The sequence below is a fragment of the Panulirus ornatus genome, chromosome 62, assembly GCF_036320965.1.
Source record: "Panulirus ornatus isolate Po-2019 chromosome 62, ASM3632096v1, whole genome shotgun sequence".
NCBI classification, from domain to species: domain Eukaryota; kingdom Metazoa; phylum Arthropoda; class Malacostraca; order Decapoda; family Palinuridae; genus Panulirus; species Panulirus ornatus.
The window spans coordinates 13824747-13850438 of NC_092285.1; the positions used below are offsets into that span (position 1 = coordinate 13824747).

The following is a 25692-nucleotide window of genomic DNA, read 5'->3' on the forward strand; positions in this document are numbered from 1 at the left end:
ACTAATGCTTCAATACAGATTAGGTGAGAAGATGTGAGCTGTGAGTCAGTCAGATGTGAACATATGAACCACCTCGTGTCTGTAAGACGTAGTGGATTATGAACCCGCTTTACTTCTACCAAATTTGTACAGCCATTCAAGATAAGTCGCGTCTTGTGAATGGCGTGATTATCGGCCCCGCCCCTGTATATATCATGGCAGTAATGTATTCAGGTAATATATACATACAGAGCGAGTACCACAATCGTGGCTGGAACAAAAACTCGGTCGCCCGGGGATGTTAGCTCGATGATTGACCTGTCATATGATAATGTTCTTCTGTCTTGTCTCCTGCCTTCCACACCCTCACCTCTCCAGCCTCCCCTCGCCTCCCATCAGCACCTCTGCAGTATCCAGGGCGAGGTTATTGCTCTGGACTATCCTGTGTGGGACAGATTGATATTTTAGACTATCCAGGAAATGCCCAAGAACATTATTGATCATCCAGGTTGTTGGTCGTTCCTTTCCAGCTAATGTGGTTCGTATTTATCCAAGATCTAGGTTGTGTTGTTCATGATGCATAACCTGGGTTGTATGAGCGTTCATCATATGTCTATAACATGCATGACGTGCCTGCTCAGGGGCAGGCTAGGGCTGTGAGTTATCTCGGGTTCGTCTAGTGCGGGTCTTGGTTATCGGTGGTGTAGCTAGTGTACATCCGTGATTACCCAGTGCATAACAACACTTGTGTGTGTACTGTGTAGATAGTGGGAGCAGCCAGGCGCCAGAAGCAATCAGGAAGCGACGCAGCCAAATGATCGCACCGTCCACTTCAACAGCTTTCAATATTTCAGAGTTTCCGCTCGACGTCCACTTGTTTACAACTGTAACTTAAAGATTGAATATTTGAACGGATCGTAAGCCCTTCGTTATCTGATTACGTTATATAAACAGTTAAAGCTGTTGGGTCGAGAAGGTGAAAGGTCGACACGTGGTCCTTGGAGTGGGGCTAGAGAACTGGGAGTCGTCCAGTCTGTTCCTTGATGAAGAAGCCTTGACCAAGTCTGGTGTGGCAGCCATGAACCTCTCGCTGTCTGGTGTGGCGACGTGTGGGTCGCCTCTGTGGTACCATCTGTGAGGTGTGTACCGTCGTAGTGACAGGTGTTTGCAGCATATACCCTCGCTGCCACCATCCCCCTCCTCCCCCTTAGTCACGGTTTTTACATATCCTTGACACCACAGTCACGAATTCCCAGACCCCGTGACCATCAGTCGCGGCTGGCAACACCCCGAAAGCACCAGCAGCCAACAGTTCGTGACCTCGCCTGCCACCACCATGTTACCCCCAGCTGCCGGCACTCAAGACAGTAGCTGACACCACCTCTTGTCGTCACCTGCCCACCACTCCTCCTGACCCTTCCACCTTTGTTGTCACTGTAACCTTCCCTGCCACCGGTGAGCCGGGCCGGCCATCATTACCAACAGTGGCACCAGCGAATCCCTTATTAAACTCCTATCTTCCCTTTGATGTAAGTGACGCCAGAAAGAAGCAGACAAAAACTGCCCCACCGCCCCAACCGATCCTCCCAACTAATTTCATAATGAGTGAAACTTGAGCGGTGGCCGAGTGTTGTGTGTGTGATAAGGTCGGTGGGGTCTCGTGCCCTGCAGTTTTGCCTTAGAATATCCTCTTTGTCATCTTACGTTGCGGTAATTGCCCATCTTCGTGCAACTTAACGTTGAAAAAAAAAACGAGTTGATATTTTCTGTCGTATTTAGAGACAATAGAGGAGGTATTTACGACTTTGGAGGTTTGTGTATTAGAAGGTTTCAAACGTATTTTTTTTTTTTTTTTTACGGAAAGCGAATCTAATTGGTTGTTTTCCGGGTTGGTTGGCAGTGTGAATGTCGCCCTTCCTGACGGGGCTGGGGATGTGGGCCAGCCTTGTCCTGGGTCCTCAAGTGTCCTCCGTATGGACGGCAGTTCTACATGAACCCACAACCGTCGTCCAGTGTTGTGAGGCAAGTGTAGTGATACCATAAGTTTGGTTCCTTCTATCTAAAGCACCAGTCAAGTTGGTTCCCTCATCTCTCCTCCTCCTCATCTTTACGTTCTGCTTCTTTCCACATCACTCCTTATCCTCCTTCACCCTCGTCCACTCCACTCACTCCGCAGCCTCACACTCTCTCCACTCTTATGCCTCCATCCAAGATATTCCCCTCCACCAACTCATGCATTCCATTCACTCCCTCTGCCTTCTGCACCCTCTGTCCATCCTCCACCGGTTCTCCCGTCACTCATTCCACTTCTGCCTTACTCCACTATCATTCCACATTCCCCTTTCCACTCTAACTCCACATTTCGCCCTCTCTACTCCACTCCCAGGGCCTCCGTCTGTCGTGCGTGTTGGCTCCACTTCCTTCCTACCCACTCAGTTCCTCTGCCTCCCACTCCCTTCCCTCTCTCACCACTCCCTTCCCTCTCTCTCACCACTCCTACCTCCCGGTCTCTGACCCCTCCACTCCCCCCCCCCCTCCCAGAGTTGTTTACTAATGCAAATATTCCAGCTGGAGCTACGGTCGGTCACCTGAACAAAAATCCCGTCGAATCTTTTATCCGCCGAGCCCGGGTAATTTTATTTGACCGGCCTGGCCAAATGTAGCCAGTATATATAACCTGTGTAGTTGAATGAAACTTGATACGTAAAACGGACTTGGGGGTGAACTTAGGCCGTAACCTTAAGGTAAGTACACCTTCCGTCGCCTGGTGTTGTAATATAACCTCTAGTGTGACCTTATGTAAGTTCCATATAACAAAAAAATTGATGACTAGAGACAGTATCTTATGAAGATGGGAGAGTGACTCAGTATTATAGATTCGCTTGGGCTGGAGATGTTATTACCTCTTTGTACTGTGCGGGAAGGGAACTGTGCACTCGTGGAGCCACAGTGAGGTGCAGAGCTGTGTGTGTGTGTGTCTCTCCCTCTGTCTAGTCCTAGGGATGGCTTCAGCAACAGTAGATTCACCATGATATGACGTATTTATTTGACAACGGTGAAGGTGGAAGGGAGCCGTTGGGCGTTGCCTGAGTCTGTGCTCCAACCGTGGTCTCTCGTTGCCAGCCACTCTTTCTACCAGCAAACAAAAATACGTTGCCCCAAAACCCTATAGGAAAGACTTCTGAAATTATCTTTTAGTGTTAATCACTGTTTACCAGGCCACCAGCTGCAGCGTGGGCAGGATAATCACAGACGCTGACCAACTTGAATGTGCAGGGTTACAGAATACAGACGAGTGTGAGACGAGTTACAGAAGTGAGGTGTGTGTGTGTGTGTGTGTGTGTGTGTGTGAGGCTCATGTGATCAGGTCTTGCAGTTTCAACAGACGTATGTGATTGGTGGCCGTGCCTGCGCTGTGGACTGGGTCCCTAATAACTTGTAGCACCATCGTATCTCCTCGTTGCTTTGGACAGCATGATCCCCTGCCATCACTCAGGGCTGGTGAGGCAGCGGTGTAAAGGCATAGAAATGTCCCATGATCAGCTGACCAGCAGCGACCACCGCCGGATCTGATACAGGCCGTAGCAGTCCGTCACACGGGGCGCGCCAAGCCTTTCCTCCACCACCTCCCTCCCTCCCTCCCTGATGACCAGCTGACCAGGAAAAAGAAAATGTCTTCACGGATGTGTGCTGTACAGAGGCGTGGTAGAGTTTGTGATTTTTTTTTCTCTTTTGGTCAGAGGAAGCCATCGTGTGTGTGTGTGTGTGTGTGTGTGTGTGTCCAATATATGCTTTTAAACATTTTGAATTGTGTTACGTCACTTTATCCAGTTATATGTGATGTAAGAATATGTATTGGTCCATAGCTACGTAATATCTTGTGACTACGTAAGAAAATATTACTGGAAACTTAGTTCTTTCTATTTACAATGTTTATGCAACATTTTCCTTGAAAGATATAAAAATCATTTCTTTCTCTTCATTTTGAGATGAATCACATGAGCTACAGTTTTCGTTGTGTAGTTTCTGGATATGTATATATACGTTCATGTCAACGTGAGAGATGCACCAACACCTGCTCCAACCTTACCAAATATGACGGACAATGTTTTGTTTTCCTCGCAGCCAGAAATGCATGTGAAAGTTGTGTTGACCCTTCACCCCTGTGAGTTGATTTATCTGACAGGCTTCAGCCAGGGCTGGCTCGGGCCGCAGCCTGGCGTGAAGGAACGGGAGAAGGAAGCTTCATCTTGATGAAGCCCCAGGTCGCTCCTCACCCAGGATGTGGGTTCCTGCAAGCACACGGGGCATCCTGCAGTAGGACACCGCTCGTATCTATCCTCACCCACGTCCCGCACCTTCACTCTCATGTTCTCTGACTCGAGATTTCCCTTCCAGATGCCACTAAAGCTCTTTGTTTTGGCTCACTGCCCGCTCAACTCACTCCACGGAGTCTATGAAGTTTTCGATCACTTACGCTCCCGTCACCAGACCGTCATATCCTCATCATGACGTCCTTATCGGGTGCTGAGTTGAGGATACGTCACAGGGAGTGGAGGAGTTCCTCCCGCTCAGACAGCGGGCATCGCTAGCACGTCACGTCCTCCTCCAATCTTAACGAAATGAAACGGAGTAACCAGCACACTGGTCGTGTTCCACACGCTCATGACCGCTCTCCTGACTCTCTATCTTCCACATGGGATTTCTGACCTGTACCTGTCCTGCACCTGCCCTGTACCTGCCCTGTACCTGCCCTGTACCTGCCCTGCACCTGTCCTGTACCTGTCCTGCACCTGTCCTGCACCTGCCCTGTACCTGCCCTGTACCTGCCCTGTACCTACCCTGTACCTGCCCTGTACCTGCCCTGTACCTGTCCTGTACCTGCCCTGTACCTGCCCTGCACCTGTCCTGTACCTGTCCTGCACCTGTCCTGCACCTGCCCTGTACCTGCCCTGTACCTGCCCTGTACCTGTCCTGCACCTGTCCTACACCTGCCCTGTACCTGTCCTGCACCTGTCCTGCACCTGCCCTGTACCTGCCCTGTACCTGCCCTGTACCTGCCCTGTACCTGCACAGTTTCAGCAAGAATTGGTTCATCATATATGTGAAGGTCTCCTTCCACTTCCCATCCCTGGCACCTCCCTCATTCCACCGTGAACACGATAACTGTAACAGTTTCATGATAATCTCTCAGAATTCTAACTCTGCACAAATAGCTAATTTTAACTAAAAGATAAAATGTGATGTGTTTCAGACGTCAAGGATGCTTCTCCACCGAGCTGTTACCGTGGTTACATAATGTACTAATTCGTCCATGTGTGAGGCATGTCTCACATGGGCTCACTCGCCGGAGTGAACTCCAGGTTTCATGTAGGGTCGCCGGTGATCACACGGTTTGCCCCTGAAAATCCAGGACACTCGTATCGGCCAACCCGCCCTGACCCACTCCACCCGGATCCTGAGAACCCAACCAAAGATCTTCCCTTCCTCCTGTGCCTCCAGGAGAGAGAGAGAGAGAGAGAGAGAGAGAGAGAGAGAGAGAGAGAGAGAGAGAGAGAGAGAGAGAGAGAGAGAGAGAGTATAACTGGCCCGTCTTACAGAACCCAGTGAATGATAGTGAAGGGAGAGAGAGAGAGAGAGTCTGGCTTGGAATCTTCCAGATGGAGGACAAGAGATGATCATAATACGAGTCTTCCCACTCGTGCCGCGGCAGATATGGCCAACTCTCAAGACAACGAGCAACTGTTCCTGCGTGGTCAGACTCTCTACAATCGACCATAAACGTGCGCTGAAACCATTCACTATTATTGACGCTTGATTGTGTTGGCGAACACGTGTGTGTGTGTGTGTGTGTGTTTCAGGACACATTGTCCCTCCCTCCAAGCCTGGACGTCGTAGCACCAGTAAGGTTTAGCTCGGTTATGATACTGACATATCTGATGGGAACATTCATCTGTATTTATATGTTTCATCGTAACATTGTAAGGACGACCTGCCCCCCCCCCCCTCCAGGGGTCAGGTCAGTGACTAAGACATCATGGGGTTGATACAATAAGGTCAGGTACAACAGTAGCATAATACAACCAGATACAGCGGCTCATTGTGATACATGAGTTTACAGGTACTCTATGGTCAGCTGATGCCTGGCCAGGGTTGGTCAGCTGATGCCTGGCCAGGGTTGGTCAGTGATGCTTGGCCAGGGTTGGTCAGCTGATGCCTGGCCAGGGTTGGTCAGTGATGCCTGGCCAGGGTTGGTCAGTGATGCCTGGCCAGGGTTGGTCAGCTGATGCCTGGCCAGGGTTGGTCAGTGATGCCTGGCCAGGGTTGGTCAGTGATGCCTGGCCAGGGTTGGTCAGTGATGCCTGGCCAGGGTTGGTCTGCCTACGTCTGGCCAGGGTTGGTCAGTGATGCCTGGCCAGGGTTGGTCAGTGATGCCTGGCCAGGGTTGGTCAGTGATGCCTGGCCAGGGTTGAGGCGATGGCATGAGGAACCTGGGGAGGTTCAGTATGCAGGAGGGCAGGTCCCGCGCGCCCGGAGGGCAGAAACCCGCCCGTCTACCTTGTTACCGCGACGTAATTGATCGTTTAAAATTCAAACGTTGAAGAGGTGCGCTAGTTAGTGATCCAGGGAATGAGGTAGTTAAGGCTGCAGTTATCGGCGGGAGAGGTGGGTGACGCGTCGCTATTGACACCATCACACGCTCTCCTGCCCCGGGACACGGCAGGTCGGGGGATTGGCTGGGTTCTGGGGCAAAGCTGAATGATAAGGCTGGAGGTCCCTCGATGTCGGTGCGCTGGAGGGGAGATAAGTGCTATCACAGTGGTATGAGGGCGTGTCTTGCACAAGATACCTGCAGCGTGTTCTTCCCTGTTGTCTTGAGGATATGTTTACTATGGTGGACTTGACTGGTTGTGAGTGGCTGTGTAGGTAACCATCTTTTCGTTACGCTTGATCCAGCCCACACTCGTCCGTCGTCCATCATTCCTGGTGTCATGTCTTGTGCCGCTGCACTTTCCTCCCCCTGCGTCACTTGGCTTGTGTACATAATTTTGATCAATTATCCTGGTCATGTGGGACACACTCTTGCCTCCGTCTCTCAGTGGAATACTTCAACAAGATCTGGGAATTTCCTTTTCAGTAAAATTGTTTGTATATTATTTTAGTATTTTGTTGAAAACCTAACGTATTTTATTCCGAAGTGTCTGACATAATCAACGTTTTCGGCGTATGCATTACTGGGTTTGCTTGGTAGAGAGCCAGGTGTGTGAGCGGTAGAGTCATAGGTGACTGAGGCAGGATTATATTGACCCCAGGTGTGGTAGAGAGCCAGGTGTGTGGGCTGCTGAGGTCAAGCAGAATCCTCACATGATCTTTTGAAAGATCGTGCACACTGCTCACTATGCAATGGTCACCCCTCATCTCTCACCTGTGGTAATGTCGCCACAAAATCTCTATAACGTCTACCATTAGTATTGTGTTTGGTCGTCTGTTTGGTGGATCGTTGCCGTCATTGTGGGTGTGGTGTGGTGGGGAATTGTGTGGGTGTGTGTCAGGAAGGTCCTGTGTGTGTGTGGGGCCACCTGGCGTGCCGTGCAACGTTTGGTGAGGCAATGTAATTACTGGAAGAGCGGAGGGGTGTTGGGGGAGGTGGTGACCTGGTACTTAACCCCAGGAGCACGACGCTACGACCCTCACGTATGATGGCCTGGCCCTTGACCTGACCCTTGAGGGGGCAGGTCGAGGACCATGTCGTTCATACCCAAGCGTTGTGCCGTCGTGCATATAAGGGTTATGATGTGTTGATGTAGCGATAAGTGATGACTTAACACTCGTGTCAGAGTCGCCTGTCATGTAGGCCTACGTGGGTACGACACAGCTGATGCTGTAGCCAGACTTGTACTTAGTGAAGAAACTGTTGAAAACAACATTGGGTTTGCCAGTGATATAGTTTGTGTGATTAAGCCACCGAGGCCTGACGAAGCTCTCTTGTGACCACTGTGATCATTTCGTACCACCGCACGCAGGTTGTCGACACAAGTCAAAACTTGTATATTGTCATTAGTTTATAAAGCTTTATCTCAGTGATTATACGTAGATAAACAGTCAAAACATGTACAACGTCATTAATTTATAAAGCTTTATCTCGGTAATTATACGTAGATAAAGAGATTCTATGCTAGCGATTGTTTCATCTTTACTTTTATGGTATTCGATTCATCTGTGTCTCACTTGAGACTTAATCTATACATTGCTTCTGGTGGAAGTAAGATAGTCTATACACTGTTATCTTAAGAAATCAGACATGTCCTAAAATGGATCAAAGAATAATGGAGGCCAGATGGAGGGAGTTTCAGGAAAATGATTCAGGGGATACTTGCTCAGCCGTAAGGGGAAAACCCTGCATCTGGGAGTGTCATTGTGTTAGGTGTGGGTGAGGGCTGGAGGTGGGCTGCATTGGTGCATCCAGCGGCCCGCCCGGGCCAGCCAGCCCTGGCCAGCTCTGGCCACAGGATTAATCTCTCCTCCTTGGAGGAGACAGACCTCGTTAATAACGCTGGGTGATACAAGCATCAGGGATGGTGCTGGGAGGTGGGCTCTGACCCACTCTCTACGGTGGTGGTGGTGGAGGAGGAGCAAGAGGGAGGAAGGAGGTGGTGTAGAGCGTTGGAGAACAGGGTATGTCTCCCGCACACTACACGGGGGAAGTTCCTCGCATACTTCATGGTAACTATAAACCGGGTCTTCCCTTAACACCTGTATATATATATATATATATATATATATATATATATATATATATATATATATATTGCATATCGGTGTCTAAAGATACAAGACTCTGACTAGTATGACGTGGGGATGGGCGTGGAACAGGTCGTTGGGGTGGGCGTGGAAGAACATTTCGTGGGTGTGGGCGTGGAGTATATGGCGGAGGTGGGCATGCGGCCTGACACGGGTGGCAGGCGTGGGGCAAGCCCCAAGGATGGGCGTGGGGGGATGGGGCAGAGAAGGCCGTGGGGCAGGCCGCAGGGATGGACCCGGGGCAAGTAGTGAGGGTGGGAGCGGGGCGGCAGGTCGTGGTGGTTGGCGTGGAGGAGTGTGAGGGCGTGGTAAGCCAGGATGGTAGGCGTGGGGCAGGACGCAGCTGGCGTGGATGCAGGAACGTGATACACCAGTGCCAGCCCAGCTTCCTCGCACATGACGTGCTGTAATTAAACCCTCTGGTATAATTGGCTGTCTTGGCTAACATGGTTTATAACATACCTAAATCCCAGTGATACTCGTCCCGGTAATTTAATCGACCACGGTAAATTGGTTTGAATTAAGGTAACGATGAAGCCAGCTTGATTATCAAAGTGAGGTCGTATAGAAATTATCTCAAGTGTCTTGTGGTAGGAGCGTTGGGGTCGTGAGGTGGGACGAGACAAGGATATACACATTTTATTGGAAGGTCTGAATATATTCCCTGGCGAGTCTTGTACTGAGGAACCTATAGTTGAGCCATCGCGCATAGGCACGTATATTTTCTCCTCCCGTAGGCTTGCGAATGGACGAAATACTAGGCAGCCTGGAATAGATACAAGCCCCTGAAGCGTACGTATAAGGTGTGGACCTATAGATCCATCCAGAGGTATGGGTAGGCAATGGTGAGGGAGGGAGGGAAGTGGACACGTGTGACCCAGCCCGCCGCCGACACCTCCCTCACCCGACCCCCGCCGCGCCACACGCAGCCAGAATACCAATTTGATCCTGCTTGCAACTGTGTTTCTCCCGCGCTTATCTTGGTACATCCGTATAAATTCAATTCACATTTCTTCGATTTGCATTGTTATCAGTGTTCCGCCGAGGATTTACATAATTACCTGGGCTTATCCACGCAGGAAACAAAGAGGAAACTCATCAGGTAAACAAAAGAAAATATCAGAGCACGTAACCATGGTTTCTTCTTGGATTCCTCCAGGGTCATAACAAGGGGGAGACTTTCTTCCCTGAATTTATAATCATGCTGCAACCCTCGGGTTTTTATAGGCTTGAAAGGTGGTCCTTAACCATGATAAATGGGCATTTTTGAAGAAAATGGAATAGTGGCCCGTCTGTCATGAAAAGACCATTCTCGGTCATGAACGTTAATGTAGTGACTTCTCAGAAGTGTGCACGCCTACATGGCAGAGTCTGGTAACACTGAGAAGATTTGATGTGGATGAAGACATTCCATAAACCATAAACATTTTGACGCTTGTTCGAAACTATTTTCTCTCTGGACTTGCCATACCTTTAACTAGGATAACACTTGAGGAATCCAGTTATTACCTAAACACATACTAACCATTTTTGGATTGCTGGTTCGTATTGTTTTGAGGCTGACCATGTGTTGCAGCGGGGAATGTAAAGCACTTTATTGCCTGGCGGATCCAGGGTTTGAGAAGTGGCCCACTTGTAGGTCAGGCTGAACACTAATGTGAGCTAAGCTTTGTGTTGGCGAGAGATTGACCACACATCACCAACATCGACTGAGATCCTCAGTGTCAACTGACTGTGATGATTACCACGATAACCTCTCACACACGACATTACGACTTGCATTATGATGACCTGACCTTTGATCCTCAAGGGTCAAGGTAGGTTTGGTTAGGTCACTATACCCATAGGTCGTATCGTCGACCTTCAAGAAGTCTCCGTCGGTAGTTCTGATCCTACCGAAAAGTCTGTGTTTCCTAGCTGACAAACACGCCTGGTTATCATGCAGACGTGAGGGGTAAGACTCCCCTCCTCCAGTTCAGTGTAGGTCTACAATACTCACCCTTGTGTCTGCCACACGTCAACAGCTTCTCCGTGTCTCAGGTTACGTGGTGTCTCGTACTGGTGTCTCTCGTATCTTTCCCACATAATCCTTCATTATTTCTACCTCCTAACTCTCCATCCTACACCTTATCCTTGTTCATCCTTCCCTACACCCTCTCCTTTCCATCTACGTCATACCTCGTCTGTTTCTCTTTCTCCCTCGTTTATTACCTCCCTCCGTCCATGCTCCTGCCGTGGTTCCTCGTCCTAGGGGGCCGCCGTTCGTGGTTCTGCCGTCGCTCGAGGGAGGGCAGGAGAGGCGTGTCCCGGCAGGTGGGTGGAGGAGGTAGGCGTGGCCAGGGTCTCGCTCTACCCGGCCAGATCCACGCTATACCACCCTCCAGGTCATCACGATTTATTAAAACATTTCATTTTTTTATATGTATGGATGTGACGGAGATGGCGTGGCCGGGCTGTTACGGGCGGACAGGTGTGACGGAGATGGTGTGGCCGGGGTGTTGTGGGCGGACAGGTGTGACGGACATGATGGGTCTACCCTCCTCTCTCTCTCTCTCTCTCTCTCTCTCTCTCTCTCTCTCCTCTCTCTCTCTCATAGTAAGAGCGGCGCAGTGAGCCAACGCTTCAGTGGCTGTCAAGTTCCTCTCCCTAGGCCAGAGTAGTGTCTTGTCTTCCCGCTCACACACACACGTACGTGTACACGTAACAGTCGACGACTTGTATCTCGCATAACAATATTCTAGACAGTAACATTTTCCTGTGGTGAGCCCTACGCGCCAGTCCTGCCTGATGGTAAGGTCTGATCGTAGGTAGTCGCAGGCAGGTAAGTAGGCACTCACGTAAGTACATTGTGTTACCTGTTGTACCTGTATTGACTTAGATACCTGAGCTATGCACCGTGATGTGTAGACCTGCCATACCTTAATAACCCAGGACACCTGTCCTACGTGGGTTGATTATGACACCTGCTGTGTCTGGGTTAACCAGGACACATGTAGCACTAGGGTTACGTACCATACAACATCTCTGGTTAATCTGTTTACCTGCGACACACCAGTTAACCGGGGTATTCCCATACCGAACTTAAGAGGGTATGTTTGGCGTGTGGGATTACCGACGACGTGGAACGACACCTCGCGAACTACCGGAGGTAGTTACGTCTGAATTGCCGTATGATGGAGAGATTAAACTGGGTCCCCGTGGTCACTCAGGCGTACGTACCATACCACACTCGACCCGTGCATGATACTCGATCCCTTGCACTCACGAACTTCAAACACTTGAGCCTCAGACATTCGACCTTCTTACTGTCGACCTTGTTGAGGTCGACCTTCGTAACTCGAACCACACGCAATCATTTAACCACCCGACGGTCAGACCTCACACACTCGACCTTCTTTTACCTCTTCCACTCGACCCTTCACCTTCTTACATTTGACCTTCATCTAGTCCACCCTGGGCTCTGTCGACCTTCACACACTCGACCTAAGCACACACGACCGTCCTACAGCCGGGTCTCGTGCACCTGACCTTGGCAAACTCTGCGGTCGTACAGATGATCCTCACACACACAACAATATATACTGTACCCACATCTTAACTCGACCCTCAGACGTTCAAGCCAATGGACGTTAAGGTTTAGTGTTTATCTGTGCAAAGGGAAAGATAGCGAGGAAGGGAGAAGATGGATAGAGAGATGAATGTTGAGATAATGCAAGAGTGGATTAAAAGAAAATTAGAAGCAGAAGCAAGTATGGCAGCCTCAGAGATGGAGGGCTTGTGTGGAACAGACATTGAAAATACTCAAGTGTGGAAGGTATGAGACCTGCCCGACCACCCTGACCCATGGTCCTGTAGTGTTGGGAGAGGAACATGATAACCACAGTCATGAGGTCACCCGCGGGACACGTCCGGCACAGGACGAGTGGAACAGTCTGTCATTCAGCAGGGGGGCCCCCCCTCCTGCGATGACAGTAATTACAGGCTACGGGTCAGTGTTTCAAGATGGCGTTGTGTTGTCTAGTTTAGTGGGCGTCTCACCGCCAATTATGCGCCTGTAAAGCGAAGCTCAACCTGAGTTATGGTTGGTAGGGGAAGGGTTGGTTTCTCTGGTCTGCCGCCACGACCCGTGTCTGGTGGGCGTGGTTCTTAATCCGTGGGCGTAGCGCAAGTAGCTGCAATTTGTACTGCGATTACGCCCGTCCGCCCACACATTATGGGCGATAGTCCCGCCCACTCCAGGCACAGGTGACTACCACCCTCACCCTTCCTCCCAGCCCGCCTCACACCTCACAGGTGGACGCTCCTACCCCTGGGGCATGACCCCTCACCTCACACCTCCTCACCATACCTGTCCTGGTGAGATTTTGGGGGAGGCAAAGTTCAGCTGTTGAGGGCGGCTCTGCCCAGCTGGGCTGAGGACAGAGGAAGCAGTGCAGTGGAAACCCTAGCCAAGGTCTGCAGCGGTGGGTCGGCCGTACCCCTGGTGCGGGACCGCTTCCTCCCAAACCTTTTATTGTGGACTAACAAGAAATTTCTGTGGCTGAACCGCCCGAGGAATTCTGATGTGGTCCGTGTAATGGTGTGTGGCGGTACGACAATGACAGAACACAGCGGAAAGGAACTTGAGAGAGAAGGATTTATTGGTGAGAGAAGATATTAAAATACATTGTTGGAGTAGGTGGCGTGGTTAGATGTGTGTAAGTGGTGGATATCATACACATGGAAAAACATGTATAAGGATAGTGACTGATCCGAAAAGCTACAACAACTAGGATTTGCTATCGTATCCGACCCTGTCGTACCGCCAGAGCACCGGTGCGTTGACCACAACACTGGTGGATACAAATTACCGTTTTATGTCATTCATGAGAAAGTTGATTTTTATTGTATCGTTTATATATTTTCCAGCAGCCAAGTAGATAATTGCATTACGTTACCAGGATGTCTGATATCTTCCCTGAATCCTTCTCTTCCATCCATGTTACTCTTCTGTGCCCTTTATATTGATAGAGAGGTGAGGCGTCTCACTAGACATATCTTGGCAAGAGTGTCACCACAGTTACGTAGGAAAGTAGTATCTTAATAATAGACTTTCTGAGGAGATTTAGTTTACGTGAAGCTGTGTCTCGGGTAGGCTTGCGTAGGGGTTAGAGTAGGTCGGTGGGGTCAGGAGGTGGATAATGCATCATGGGAAGTGGTCAGCGCGGCCCTAGCCAGGTACAACACTATGAATACTTGAGCCTCCTGTACGCCAGGCCGGGCGCCCCCTCGCATGCCGGAGGACAGTTAATGTGGGAAAACCTTGCGTTACGGGTCCTACCGACCAGCATCTCGTGTGCCGCCGGGTCATGATGATGACCTGTGGTCACGGCTGCCCTCCCCTCCCTATTAGACCAACGTAATAGGTCGGGTTGTTAACGAGGCGCTCGACTACTCACCGTCTCAGACGACACATGAACCCCTGGAGGGCAGTTGCCCACTGAACATACACGGTGCGAGATGGTGTGTGTTTGTACTCAATTCTGCCACAATTGGTCGTGTGGAATTCGAGAGGAGTAAGTCCATGTGTCGTCTGTTGTAACCTTACTTTCCCCAAGCTTATTGATGACATAAGGCTGATATGCGCGTTCACTGGCGAGAACTTCACCAAAGACAGTGGCTGAGTCACTGCAGGTTCACTAGGGTGATGAACTCTGAACAAACAACCAGTATGTGTGTTGGAGGCCATAGACCCCGGCTCACGTAGACCATGGTGCTTCTAGCTTACCCCTGCAAGCTCCAGTCTACCGTCTGGTGATTTCAAGGTTACCATCTGGTATTCCCACGCCCTCAAGCTGGGGTGTGTGTGTTGGTGCAGGCACGCTGTTAATATACCCCAGCAGCCAACACTGTGTGTTCCGGTGTTCTCATGCAAATGTGTAGTGTCTGCGGTGCCTCTGTTTGCCTGCATTATCTTAGACTCGCTGTCTTTTTATTTCTTCCTCTGCCGCCGCCTTCATTTGCTGGTGCGTCCGGTGTGCAAATATTGTGGCACTGTGGCTGTGGTGGTATGCTGTGTGGGAGCCCGGCTTTGGTTCCCTCAGGAGGGTGGCTGGCCTGCATGACCTGTGGGTGTGAGGGGAGGAAGACAGTAGGGTGGACGAGGGCAGGAAGTCGCTATCATTACCTGCACATCTTCCACTGGTTCTTTTGCCTCCCTCACACCTGCCTCCTGCCACAGGTTTGTGCCTTCCTCACACCTGCCTCATGCCACGGTTGTGCCTCCCTCACACCTGCCTCCTTCACTATCTCTTGGCTGTTTCTTTTGTCGTGAACTGTGTCTTGCCAGAAAGGCCTGCAGCCAGCCAGGCGGGACACCAGACAGACCTGACGAAGTTAGGTAGAAATGCCAGCTATGTTTGCTTCTCTGCCAACCTTAATCAGTCAGTCCCGCCTGGCTGGCTACTCGCATTTTAACCCAGACGGTGACCACAACACTACACCAACTGAACGCGTGTCCCTCACCCTTGAATACGTCAGAATTGGTTACAGTACAAAGTTTCTGCTGCGATCTTTGATTTATTTGAATGAAGTGAACTGACTGATTCCTCCCTGTTACAGCTTTGTTCTTCCTGGTGTCACGTGAGGGGCTTGGGGAGCAGGTGTTTGTTGTTGGGGGAGGAGATGAGCGATGGTTGCAGAAGCAGGTGTTAAGGTTAGGGATTTTCACTGCTGCTGCTGCTGCTCTCACATAAACGTCTTCATATATTCTCGCTTGCTGCCCTTCCTTCGCCTCTACACCGACATGCTCACATGTTGGTTCCCAGTCGCTGCACCTGGAACTGCTGGCTCCAAGCACCAAGTATGCCTGGATGACCATTCTTTTCTTACCATCCGAGTATTTCTCTGTCTGGAAATTAAGGGAGGGAGGGAACCAATATAAGGTAAGCATGTTATTCCTACGCTTGATACATTTCCAGCAGAACTTTGGCCTTAACCCGAGTCTGTCAGTAATGCTCTCAGTAGCAGTATTAGCTGTCCATGGCTAGGGCGGCTGCTCCCACCATCCAGGAGATAGGTTTACACATAACCTCCTCCTCTCATCCTTCCCCCTGACACACCTGCACATTCTCCCGCATGTTTACATCATGATCGTCCAGTCTTTCCTTCATACTCCCGGTCGACCACCTCACCCGTGCACCCAGCACCTCAGCTGGCCGCTGTCGTCAGCGTCTCTGACCTTCGCGGAAATTACCCGACAAGTTGTCCGGCCGTGGTGGACAGTGCCGAAGGTCTGTGCTACACGTTAACGCCACGAGCACCACGATGCGACCGTTGGGTGTGATGACTTAGCCAATGACTTCACCTCTGCGGTACAGGTCAAAGCCATGCCATCATGAACGCATGGATAGTACCGTCGTGGGCAAGCGGTTTCATTCGTCACCCAGAACAGAGGTAGAATTGATAGGTCGATCTTTTCACGGTGATCGAATGAATAAATTTGATACGTAAGAATTGAATTTGGAATTAAAGACGATCGTGAGCAAGTTCTTATCTTTACGGCGTAACCATAAGGACACAAGGGAGAATGAAAGGAGGAGGGCGTGGTAACACACTGGGGTGTGATGTGTTCCATTCTTGGTGTAGATTGTCGCTGTACAAGGGCACGCCAGCCTGGCATGGTCGTCGGCAAGTGTCGCAGCCAGCATGTGTCATCGCTGGTTGTATACATGTTCTTGTTCCTCAGCTCGTACAGTCTTGTGCACCCGCCCACCTACCTTGCGTCCACCCTTGTGAACATCCTCTCTCCGTTAAGGTCTGGTGGTGGACTTTACTATTTATACGGGAAACTCAACACGAGGCAACCAGCCCAAGTCATGGGTAGTGTGTGTGTGTTTGTGTGTGTGTGGGTGCGTGTGTGTGTGTGTGTGTGTGTGTGTGTGTGTGTGTGTGTGTGTGTAAGGTCCAGAACACTTGTCTTTATTGTCCAGGTTGATAGTACGTCTCTTTGGAACTGTCGGCGTAGAATATTGTTTTGAAAACTGGAAAAAAGTAAGATATACCAACATGGAGGTCCGTGGTTCGATACCCCAGCGGGTGTGGGTTGAGGATGTGTGTAAAGCGAGAGATAGATTATGGGTAAGACATCCACACCAGGTATTATGGATGACTCTTGATCACTGTGAGGATGTGAGGTGATGAGGACTAACGGAGGCTGTAACTAGAGCAGTGAGGAATGAGGATGGTGAGAGATGAGGTGGTGAGGACTAACGGAGGCTGTAACTAGAGCAGTGAGGAATGAGGATGGTGAGAGATGAGGTGGTGAGGACTGTGAGGTAAGCTGTAGCCACGCAGGCAGGGGCTGGTAATGAGGTGGTGCATGAGGAAGGGGAGCCTCACGACCTGGGTGACCGCCATAAACACTGTCGCTCATCAGCAAATGGCTTCTGGCTGCCCCACCAGCCCATCATGCTCTTTATGAGGCACTTGATCCCCTCCCTCACACCACTCCCTCCTTCCCTCCCTCACACCACTCCCTCCTTCCCTCCCACCCGTGGACACTCCCTCCTTCCCTCCCACCCGTGGACACTCCCTCCTTCCCTCCCACCCTTGGACACGCCCTCCTTCCCTCCCACCCGTGGACACGCCCTCCTTCCCTCCCACCCGTCGACCTATACCCATCTTTTCCATTCACCAGAGGAAACTTAAGCATCTACTACTTTGTCTGTCAAGTTCCCTTCCTTTGACCAGATTTCTCTTTCCTTTCCGCCTCACATATACGTGGGTTGCTGGCATTCAGTGTGTTGTACATATGCAGATGTTGTGAGTGATGAGTGTACACCTACATTAAAGGGTACTTGTGTGGCGGAAGAGGTCTTGCGTCATGCCAGCATAACCCCGTCACCTTCACCGTCACACTGTCCGTCACATCAGTCAGGCGTTACATAGTGTGTCCCTCTGTGTCACGAATTTTTGTCACGTTGCAGATCCCGTCAGTTGATCCATCTCACTGACAGTCTGTCACACTGTCCCATCCTTGTCACACTCTCTGTCATGTCACGTTGTCTGTCATTCACATGTTCTGCGGATTCGTAGCCCCAAGAACGTGTTCTTGTGGTCGCGTCCTTATCAAAGGTACATGAAGAGAACACACCCATATCACCGTGTCCCACAGGTTGTAAGATATATTTAACGGTGTTATAAGTACATATGCAGATGTTGTGAGTGATGAGTGTACACCTACATTAAAGGGTACTTGTGTGGCGGAAGAGGTCTTGCGTCATGCCAGCATAACCCCGTCACCTTCACCGTCACACTGTCCGTCACATCAGTCAGGCGTTACATAGTGTGTCCCTCTGTGTCACGAATTTTTGTCACGTTGCAGATCCCGTCAGTTGATCCATCTCACTGACAGCCTGTCACACTGTCCCATCCTTGTCACACTCTCTGTCATGTCACGTTGTCTGTCATTCACATGTTCTGCGGATTCGTAGCCCCAAGAACGTGTTCTTGTGGTCGCGTCCTTATCAAAGGTACATGAAGAGAACACACCCATATCACCGTGTCCCACAGGTTGTAAGATATATTTAACGGTGTTATAAGTTTGTTTGTCCTCCCCCCCCCCCCCCCCCCCCCCCGGTGTGGCTTCATATGTAAGCAACACTGGGGAGGGTTGTATGTAGTCCTTACACCCCCGACCCATGGGGCAACACCTGACTGACTGCATGCTGGTTGTTATAAATGTTGGTATGTGTGGGTTATACTGCCGTCTCTGTATGACTCCCTCACTTTATTTTTCTCACTTTTATCCTTAAATATTCTACGAAGATCAGTAGATAATTCGGTCGTCCTTGTGTGTATATGTAGTGATGAGAGACGTCACTAGGAAACATAATGATGAAGTGTTGTGTAGTACATCAGCTGCCGCACTGTGGCGTGGTGCTCCTCTCAACCTTACGTCAGCAGGTCCACTCTGCCTGTAACCCTGGCCTGACCTGCCCGTGACCCTGCCTTGACCTGCCTGTGACCCTGCCTTGACCTAATAAAACCCCTGCTGACCTGAGTATCTCTGACGTGGGCACAGTGGTCCTCGCGAGCTCGTTCTGTTGGCCTGGGTACACGACTGTGTCATCTGATTAGCCTCCGTCTGTGTCGCATTGGTCCTGCTCTGTTAACAACGAGGTAAACTAAACTACAAGGCAGTTAACTTTGTATACGTGCTGGTATGTATGTATGTATGCCCACATGCAGTGTGTACGCCTTCACCATGTATTCATACATTCGGTCATGCAGTCTTGGAGACATACGCGAACGAACCTTCCAGATGGTAGCACAGTGCTCGTGTGGCGTCACACCTGTGTGGCTAGTAGTGTTGACAGCCCCAGCAACTGGTGTGCCTTGGTAGTGGTGATGAGTGTGGTGTGTAGGGCTACCCCATGGAGGAGCAGGCTCCATGTGTTATTGTGTGCGTTGGGTGACAAGAGGAAGGGGCATGGGCGTGGGCGTGGTGGTGACGCCCACGGAGAGAACACACACACACACACACACACACACACACACACACACACACACACATACACACACACACACGTCCAGCATAGGTATAAAATCCGGGCGATTCAGTCACGCCTCCAGGTAAGGCAAGAAGTGAGGGCCGCGCCCTCCCCTCCCACACGACCCGTAGAAAGAAAAAAAAAGACACATATGATTTAAGACTTCAATTGAAAACGAGGAGAGGACGACGTAGGTTGTCGAAGGTGCGGGCCCTGTGGTTGGCCAGGTGGTAGGGCGTCTCCTTGCGAGCCAGCCTCCCTCCGCCACACTGCCCACCCCTTTATATGGAAACCTTCATTCTTTCCCGTTATTAAATACCGGTTGATGATAACCTAGAGCCTCACTGTACCTTGGCTCAGTCCGGCCATACTGCCCACCAGGAGAGGCAGGTGCCATGAGAAGTTTAGCCAGTCTTTGATGCCGAAGAAAGTCAGAGGTTTTTGTTAAGAGAATGTTTTTGTACACAAGGGCGAGGAGCTAAGTCAGTTGTGTTTGTTTCATTGAGCACTTGTCTTCACCACGGGATTTAAGAATTATGAAGTGAAACTGGTGTGTCCCCCGCCTGCTGTATGATGCCACGCTCCTATTTAACTATATTCTTGAATTTCACAATGTTATGAACAGTGTCTTCATTCTCTGCTTAATACTATATTTGTGTTACTGGTTTAGAATGAACACAGACAGAGAGTGTCATGTATGTATGTTTGTCTTCGTGGTATTTTGTATTATTAGAGTCACGTATTGTGACGTGTGTTACTGAGTATCATGATAGAGTTCTTACCTCAGACCAGTGGAGAGTAACGTGTTGTTATCCTGCCCCCACAGCTTGTAACTGCAACCTGCACGCGCGCCGCTGTCGCTTCAACATGGAACTATACAAGCTCTCGGGACGGGTGAGCGGCGGGGTGTGTTACCGTTGCCGCCACAACACGGCGGGCAGACACTGCCACTACTGCAAGGAGGGCTTCTACAGAGACCCCACCAGACCCATCATACACCGCAAGGCATGTAAAGGTAAGTCCTCCCTCCACCATCTGACCCTCTCACACACCGAACACCATCCACGTCCTTCACTACACCTTAATGTATCCTCCCACCTGCCTCGCTACACCCCCACCTGCTTCAGCCTCCGTGAGTGTGTGTCTCACTAATACAGGTGGTCAGTGTAAGTACGTGGCCTTTGCTACGGGTCTTGGCTCATTATTAACGGGTTTATGGCCTCTTGACTGCAGTGTACACGAAGCCAGCCAGCCCCTCCCCGGCCGCCCTGCCTCCAACCTGGGTCGACGCGTTCCTCATTTGCGTAACCAAATCTTTTCATCATCTGTATACTATCATTATCATTATCATTATCATTAGCATTAGCATTGTTGGAACACGACGGTACGACCCTTGAACACGACGGTACGACCCTGGAACACGACGGTAAGACCCTGGAACACGACGATACGACCCTTATACACGACGGTACGACCCTGGAACACGACGGTACGACCCTGGAACACGACGGTACGACCCTGGAACACAACGATACGACCCTTAAACACGACGGTACGACCCTGCAACACGACGGTACGACCCTGGAACACGACGGTACGACCCTGGAACACGACGGTACGACCCTTGGTGATGGCAGTCCGGCTTTTCCTCCGACGTGTCAGGCCAAGCCATCACACCCAAGGGTCGTAACTTCATGCTCAAGGGTCGTATCGTCGTACGTGAGAGTCGTACCGTTATGATCAAGCCCTTCATGACTGCCTACCACTAACTTGTGTCATTAAGTATATCACAGTTTTCATACATATACATATTCATACATATTCATATAATACATATTCATCAGACATGTTCCACAGTCCCGGTGGAGGATTTTTTTGTCCTCAAACGCGTGTTTTCTGTGTTTTGTTGTACAGTTGTTATCCAGACCTCCACCTCTGACACCCAGTCATGGAAAGCATCTGTGAATGCTGTGGAAATTCGACTATAGGCTTAAGCTGGTTCGATGATCCGGCAATTTTCTCTTCGTAGAATATGACTGGATCACAACCACAACATTGTGTAGGTGACTGGTGACTGCAGGAGATGGGTGACGGCGCCTCTGTGGACTCAATGCTAACACTTGCTGACTGTGGTGTGGAATCTCTCTCTCTCTCTCTCTCTCTCTCTCTCTCTCTCTCTCTCTCTCTCTCTCTCTCTCTCTCTCTCTCTCTCTCTCTCTGCCATCATGTAGAACCATGCTCTACTGTGCTCTCTGTAATTGTCTGGAAACGAACTTGTATTTAGACTGACGATGGTTGAACTCGGTGATCGTGTCTCCAGTGTTCACTAGTGTTCTCGTTGCGAGCGATGTCCTGGACGGCCGTGTTCTGAAAGCATACGAGCGCAGAGCTCGTCTGAAGCCCTCATTATGTTGAGCAAGAAGGAAGGGGACGGATCCCAAGTTTCTGTAGCGACTTTGGCCGCCATAACTCTGGACGAATGTGTGTGCAAGACGTGAGTCGCTCAGTTCGTGTGAAATTTTGAAGATGGGAAGCACTTTAGGCGAGAGAATATGTATAAGACAACGCAGAATGACTGTAATCTTGAGACACAGCCGAGACACAGCCGAGACACAGCTGTCAGAGTATTTCATGTGTCGAGTGAAGTGATATGGTGGCTGCAGGAAAGACATCTTGTGATAGTGTGTTTGTGATGAGGAAAAATAAGCACCGAGCAATCATTCTTCAGACATTTACTCCCAGACTGCTCGTGAAGTTGTGATTATAAGAACGGCTCGTGGCGTGTGTGTTGGATCGTAGAAGGAAGGTGGATGTGTTACGGTCCTTTGCTTAACTTGTGCCTTGATGTATAAGATGTTTTATGACATCACCTTTGTCCAGGGACCTTTGTCACCAGGTAGTACTGTGTATAGAACTTGGAATTATGGTGGACATGTTGGTCATATCAGCGCCACAGGTCAGAGGTCAAGCCATCATACCAAGAGGTCATACCGACCTGGTCTGTGTGAACATGCTTACTTTGTGAGGTCATGAAAGTATCATTTCAACTTTGGAAAAATAATTATTTACTAATTTTGCCAATGTAAAGATTACTACACATCGGTCTTACAATATGGCCAACCATTTCTTGTCTGTGTATTACCTTTAGAGTGTTGAGGACAACATAAGGAACTGTAGGTAGAGGTAGCAGCCGAGGAGCACCATGGTAGACACAAGGAAAGTCTGGTAACCAGGTAACAGGTGGTCGCTACTGTCAGAGTGGTAGTGGATGTATTAACAGACACTGGCTGGGGGAGGCGTCAGGACGCACCGCTGACGATTTCACTGTAACATTTACGTTTCTGGTCGTTAACTTACTCACCCAGGCTGGGATCCAGGAGGAGCAACATTTGCATGCGGAGCTCCGGGTAGAGCGTCGTACAGTTACTGTGATGGTCGGGTCTGGAGTGGCATCGCCGGTGTTCATCCCTGATGAGGACGCGTCTCTAAACTGAACAGTAATTCCCAAGGTGTTGCCTCAACACGGTCGGCTGCTCTCTCCTGTGGCCTCTTCCCAGCTGTGAGGTGTTGTGACCTGCGGAGTGTGGCGCTGTCCCGGACCTGCCTTGTGGTGGCGCTGGTCCGACCTGTGTTGTGGTGGACTAATATGACCTGTGTTGTGGTGGGGCCAATGTGACCCGTTGTGGTGGGGCTGATGTGGTCTGTGTTGTCGGGGAAGGGTGGGTGGCGTGACCTGTGGTACGAGGTATTGGGCCAGGTGAAGGTGCGGTGTATTGGACCGTAGGGCCAGTGTGGTGTGTATGTGGCTGTGGTGTAGGGTGAGGCAGACAGACGGAGGTCTGTGATAGCAGGAAACAGAAGGACAAGGACAGCCAGCAGAGAGCAGTGGTAGCAGGAGAGTCAGGAGGCAGCAGCGGGTGTAGCCAGCCAGGGGTGAGGGGCCGCCACGGTGTGAGGCTTGTCATGTGGACCTTACACTCCAGCCGAGCAGCTGCATTCATGAGCTGCTCTTTCTTGTGACCGTCGGCGGCGACCCTTGTGGAACAATGAGCCTGGGAGGCGGCAGGAGGGACGGGGCGGCTGCTGCCTCACTGTACGAGAAGGATAATTAAGGTAGAGTCATGACACACGAACCTTACACCCGAGGACCAAGGCCAGGTGCATCCCCCGCCAGGATGCCCCACACTACACTGTGGACGTACTTGTACGAGTTCCTCAACGCCTACCATGTCCCCACTGAGGCCTCAACCTCCGCGTGGATCCAGAGGTCGAAGGATCCACAGGAATCGTAGTCTCTGAAGAAGTGATACACCAACTCATCTTTCTTACCATAATTATATGTTTAATATATTTATAAGTGTATAAGTGTTCGTACTATATAAGTTTAAGAGGGAGATGAACACATGTAAGCCACACGCATATATGAAAACAACGTTACGTTTTATGATTTTCACCTTTATGCTAATTATATTGAGTCTTTAAAAGATTAAAGTGAGGAGCACATTGTGAGGGTGGGGGAACACCACTGTGTAGTGGGTAGCAGTATCTCCAGCCTGGGGCCACTAATGATCGTCACCTGAAGTGTCCACTGTATGTTCCCCCTGGTGCCAGTTTGTCTGACGTACACCAGCAGTAGTTGTGCCGTCCTGGAGAGGTATCCAGTTATGTTCGTAACTACCCATTGTAAAGTAATAACAGACACGTCATTTTAACATTTTGGTTCCCACTTAAGTCTGTGTCATCACTAGGGAGCTGTCTCCCATGGTTGAGGTTAGGTAAGAAGCTGGGCCTCCAACCCTCACATGACCCATCAATATTCTCCTAAATTGTCTTATGGTTTGGTCATGGGTTTGTGTGTACCCTCAGTGGCCCAGGTACAGGGGACGGTACCCTCATGGTACATCATGACCACCACCATCACATCTCATACATCAACGTGTACCTTCCTGAAGTCGGCTTCTGTAACAGGATGCCTTTATGTTGAAATTTCCTCTTGTGTTTATGAACGGTGACAACAGACGTTACTGTGTTCATTAAAGTTGCTTTGGTAGTGAACACATCGGAGAGACCACTGTAGAAAGTGCATTTGCGATAGAATGGACAGGAGAGACTAGAGGATTATTTCCTAGATTGTAATTAAGTTTCGTATCACACAACAGCGCTCTGTCGCAGTAGCGAGGAATTCAGTTGGTTTAATCACTTTAATTACCAGGCCACATGCTATATCCTGGGCGAGACGTTACAGGCACCAGAGAAGCGTGAGTGTGGTGAGGTACTCGGGTATAGATGAATATTAAGCCAATTACTGAGGTTGTCTGAGGCCACACCAGGTATTCAGTACATTAGATACAGCTTGGGTCGTTACCCATGTATGTAGGCAGTACATGGGTTAGGTGGGCTGTGAATCCCATGTACTCAGTTCATAAACACTGTCATTACAGGTTGGGTCAGTCCCACGTACATGAACGGTTAGATGCTACCAGCAGCGAAAATCTGGGGTGCCACACACACACACACACACACACACACACACACACACACACACACACACACACACACATAATGAGAGAGAGAGAGAGAGAGGGATTTTCCCATGAACGTGAGATAGAAATCCGCTGCAAACTGGTGCTACACTTGTGTTGAACGTCTGCATGTGTTGTCTTAAGGGGGCCTCTCGCGTCCATGTCCCCCAGACATTACCAACAGGAAAGTGTCTCCACTTCAGCAGTGAAATGTGCATCTCGAAGACTCGTGTGGTGCTGACACAGACGACGACGTGTACCAGCTATTATTTTTATCAGACTGAGTGACGTCTTAAAGGATGTGTGTGTGTGTGTGTGTGTGTGTGTGTGTGTGTGTGTGAGCCAGCCGTGCAATACCTCATATAGGGGTTACGACGCGATGAGGCTCTTCCCCATAATGTAAAGGGGTGAGAGAGAGAGAGAGAGAGAGAGAGAGAGAGAGAGAGAGAGAGAGAGAGAGAGAGAGAGAGAGAGAGAGAGAGAGAGAGATGTGCCCCTTCGTATGCACCCCACATGTCCTTCAGTCGTTCAGTATTGTGGTCGTGTGGCAGTAAACTTCACCACAACATTAGGCATCTCTGGCAAGATCTTGATTTTAGTCTTTAAAAAAGTAGGTTACGGACCACCTCTCCTGACTGCCCGCTCACGAGTGGGAAAATGATGTCGGGTGTAGCGAGTGTGTCTGTGTCAGACACGATGGCAGTCAGACACGATGGCAGTCAGACATAAGGAAGGAGGTTGTAGTTGAGTGGTAGAGGTGTGGTTGGGGTGGCGTGTGAGGCTAGGGAGCTCCTTCATGATTAAGCAGAAGGTAAAACTGATACGAACTGTGAAGACGCGTCAAAGATTTCCTGGAA

At 50.1% G+C, this 25692-nt stretch overlaps 1 protein-coding gene across 2 annotated transcripts in view; it reads left to right on the forward strand.

Annotated features, from left to right (window-relative positions):
* The window catches only part of NetA (Netrin-A), a 504355-nt gene that overhangs the window by 456698 nt on the left and 21965 nt on the right, over nt 1-25692 (forward strand). For both annotated transcript variants that reach the window (XM_071656077.1, XM_071656076.1), the window contains exon 2: nt 20140-20328. In XM_071656077.1, the coding sequence (XP_071512178.1) occupies nt 20140-20328 (189 nt within the window). The remainder of the gene's footprint in view (nt 1-20139; nt 20329-25692) is intronic.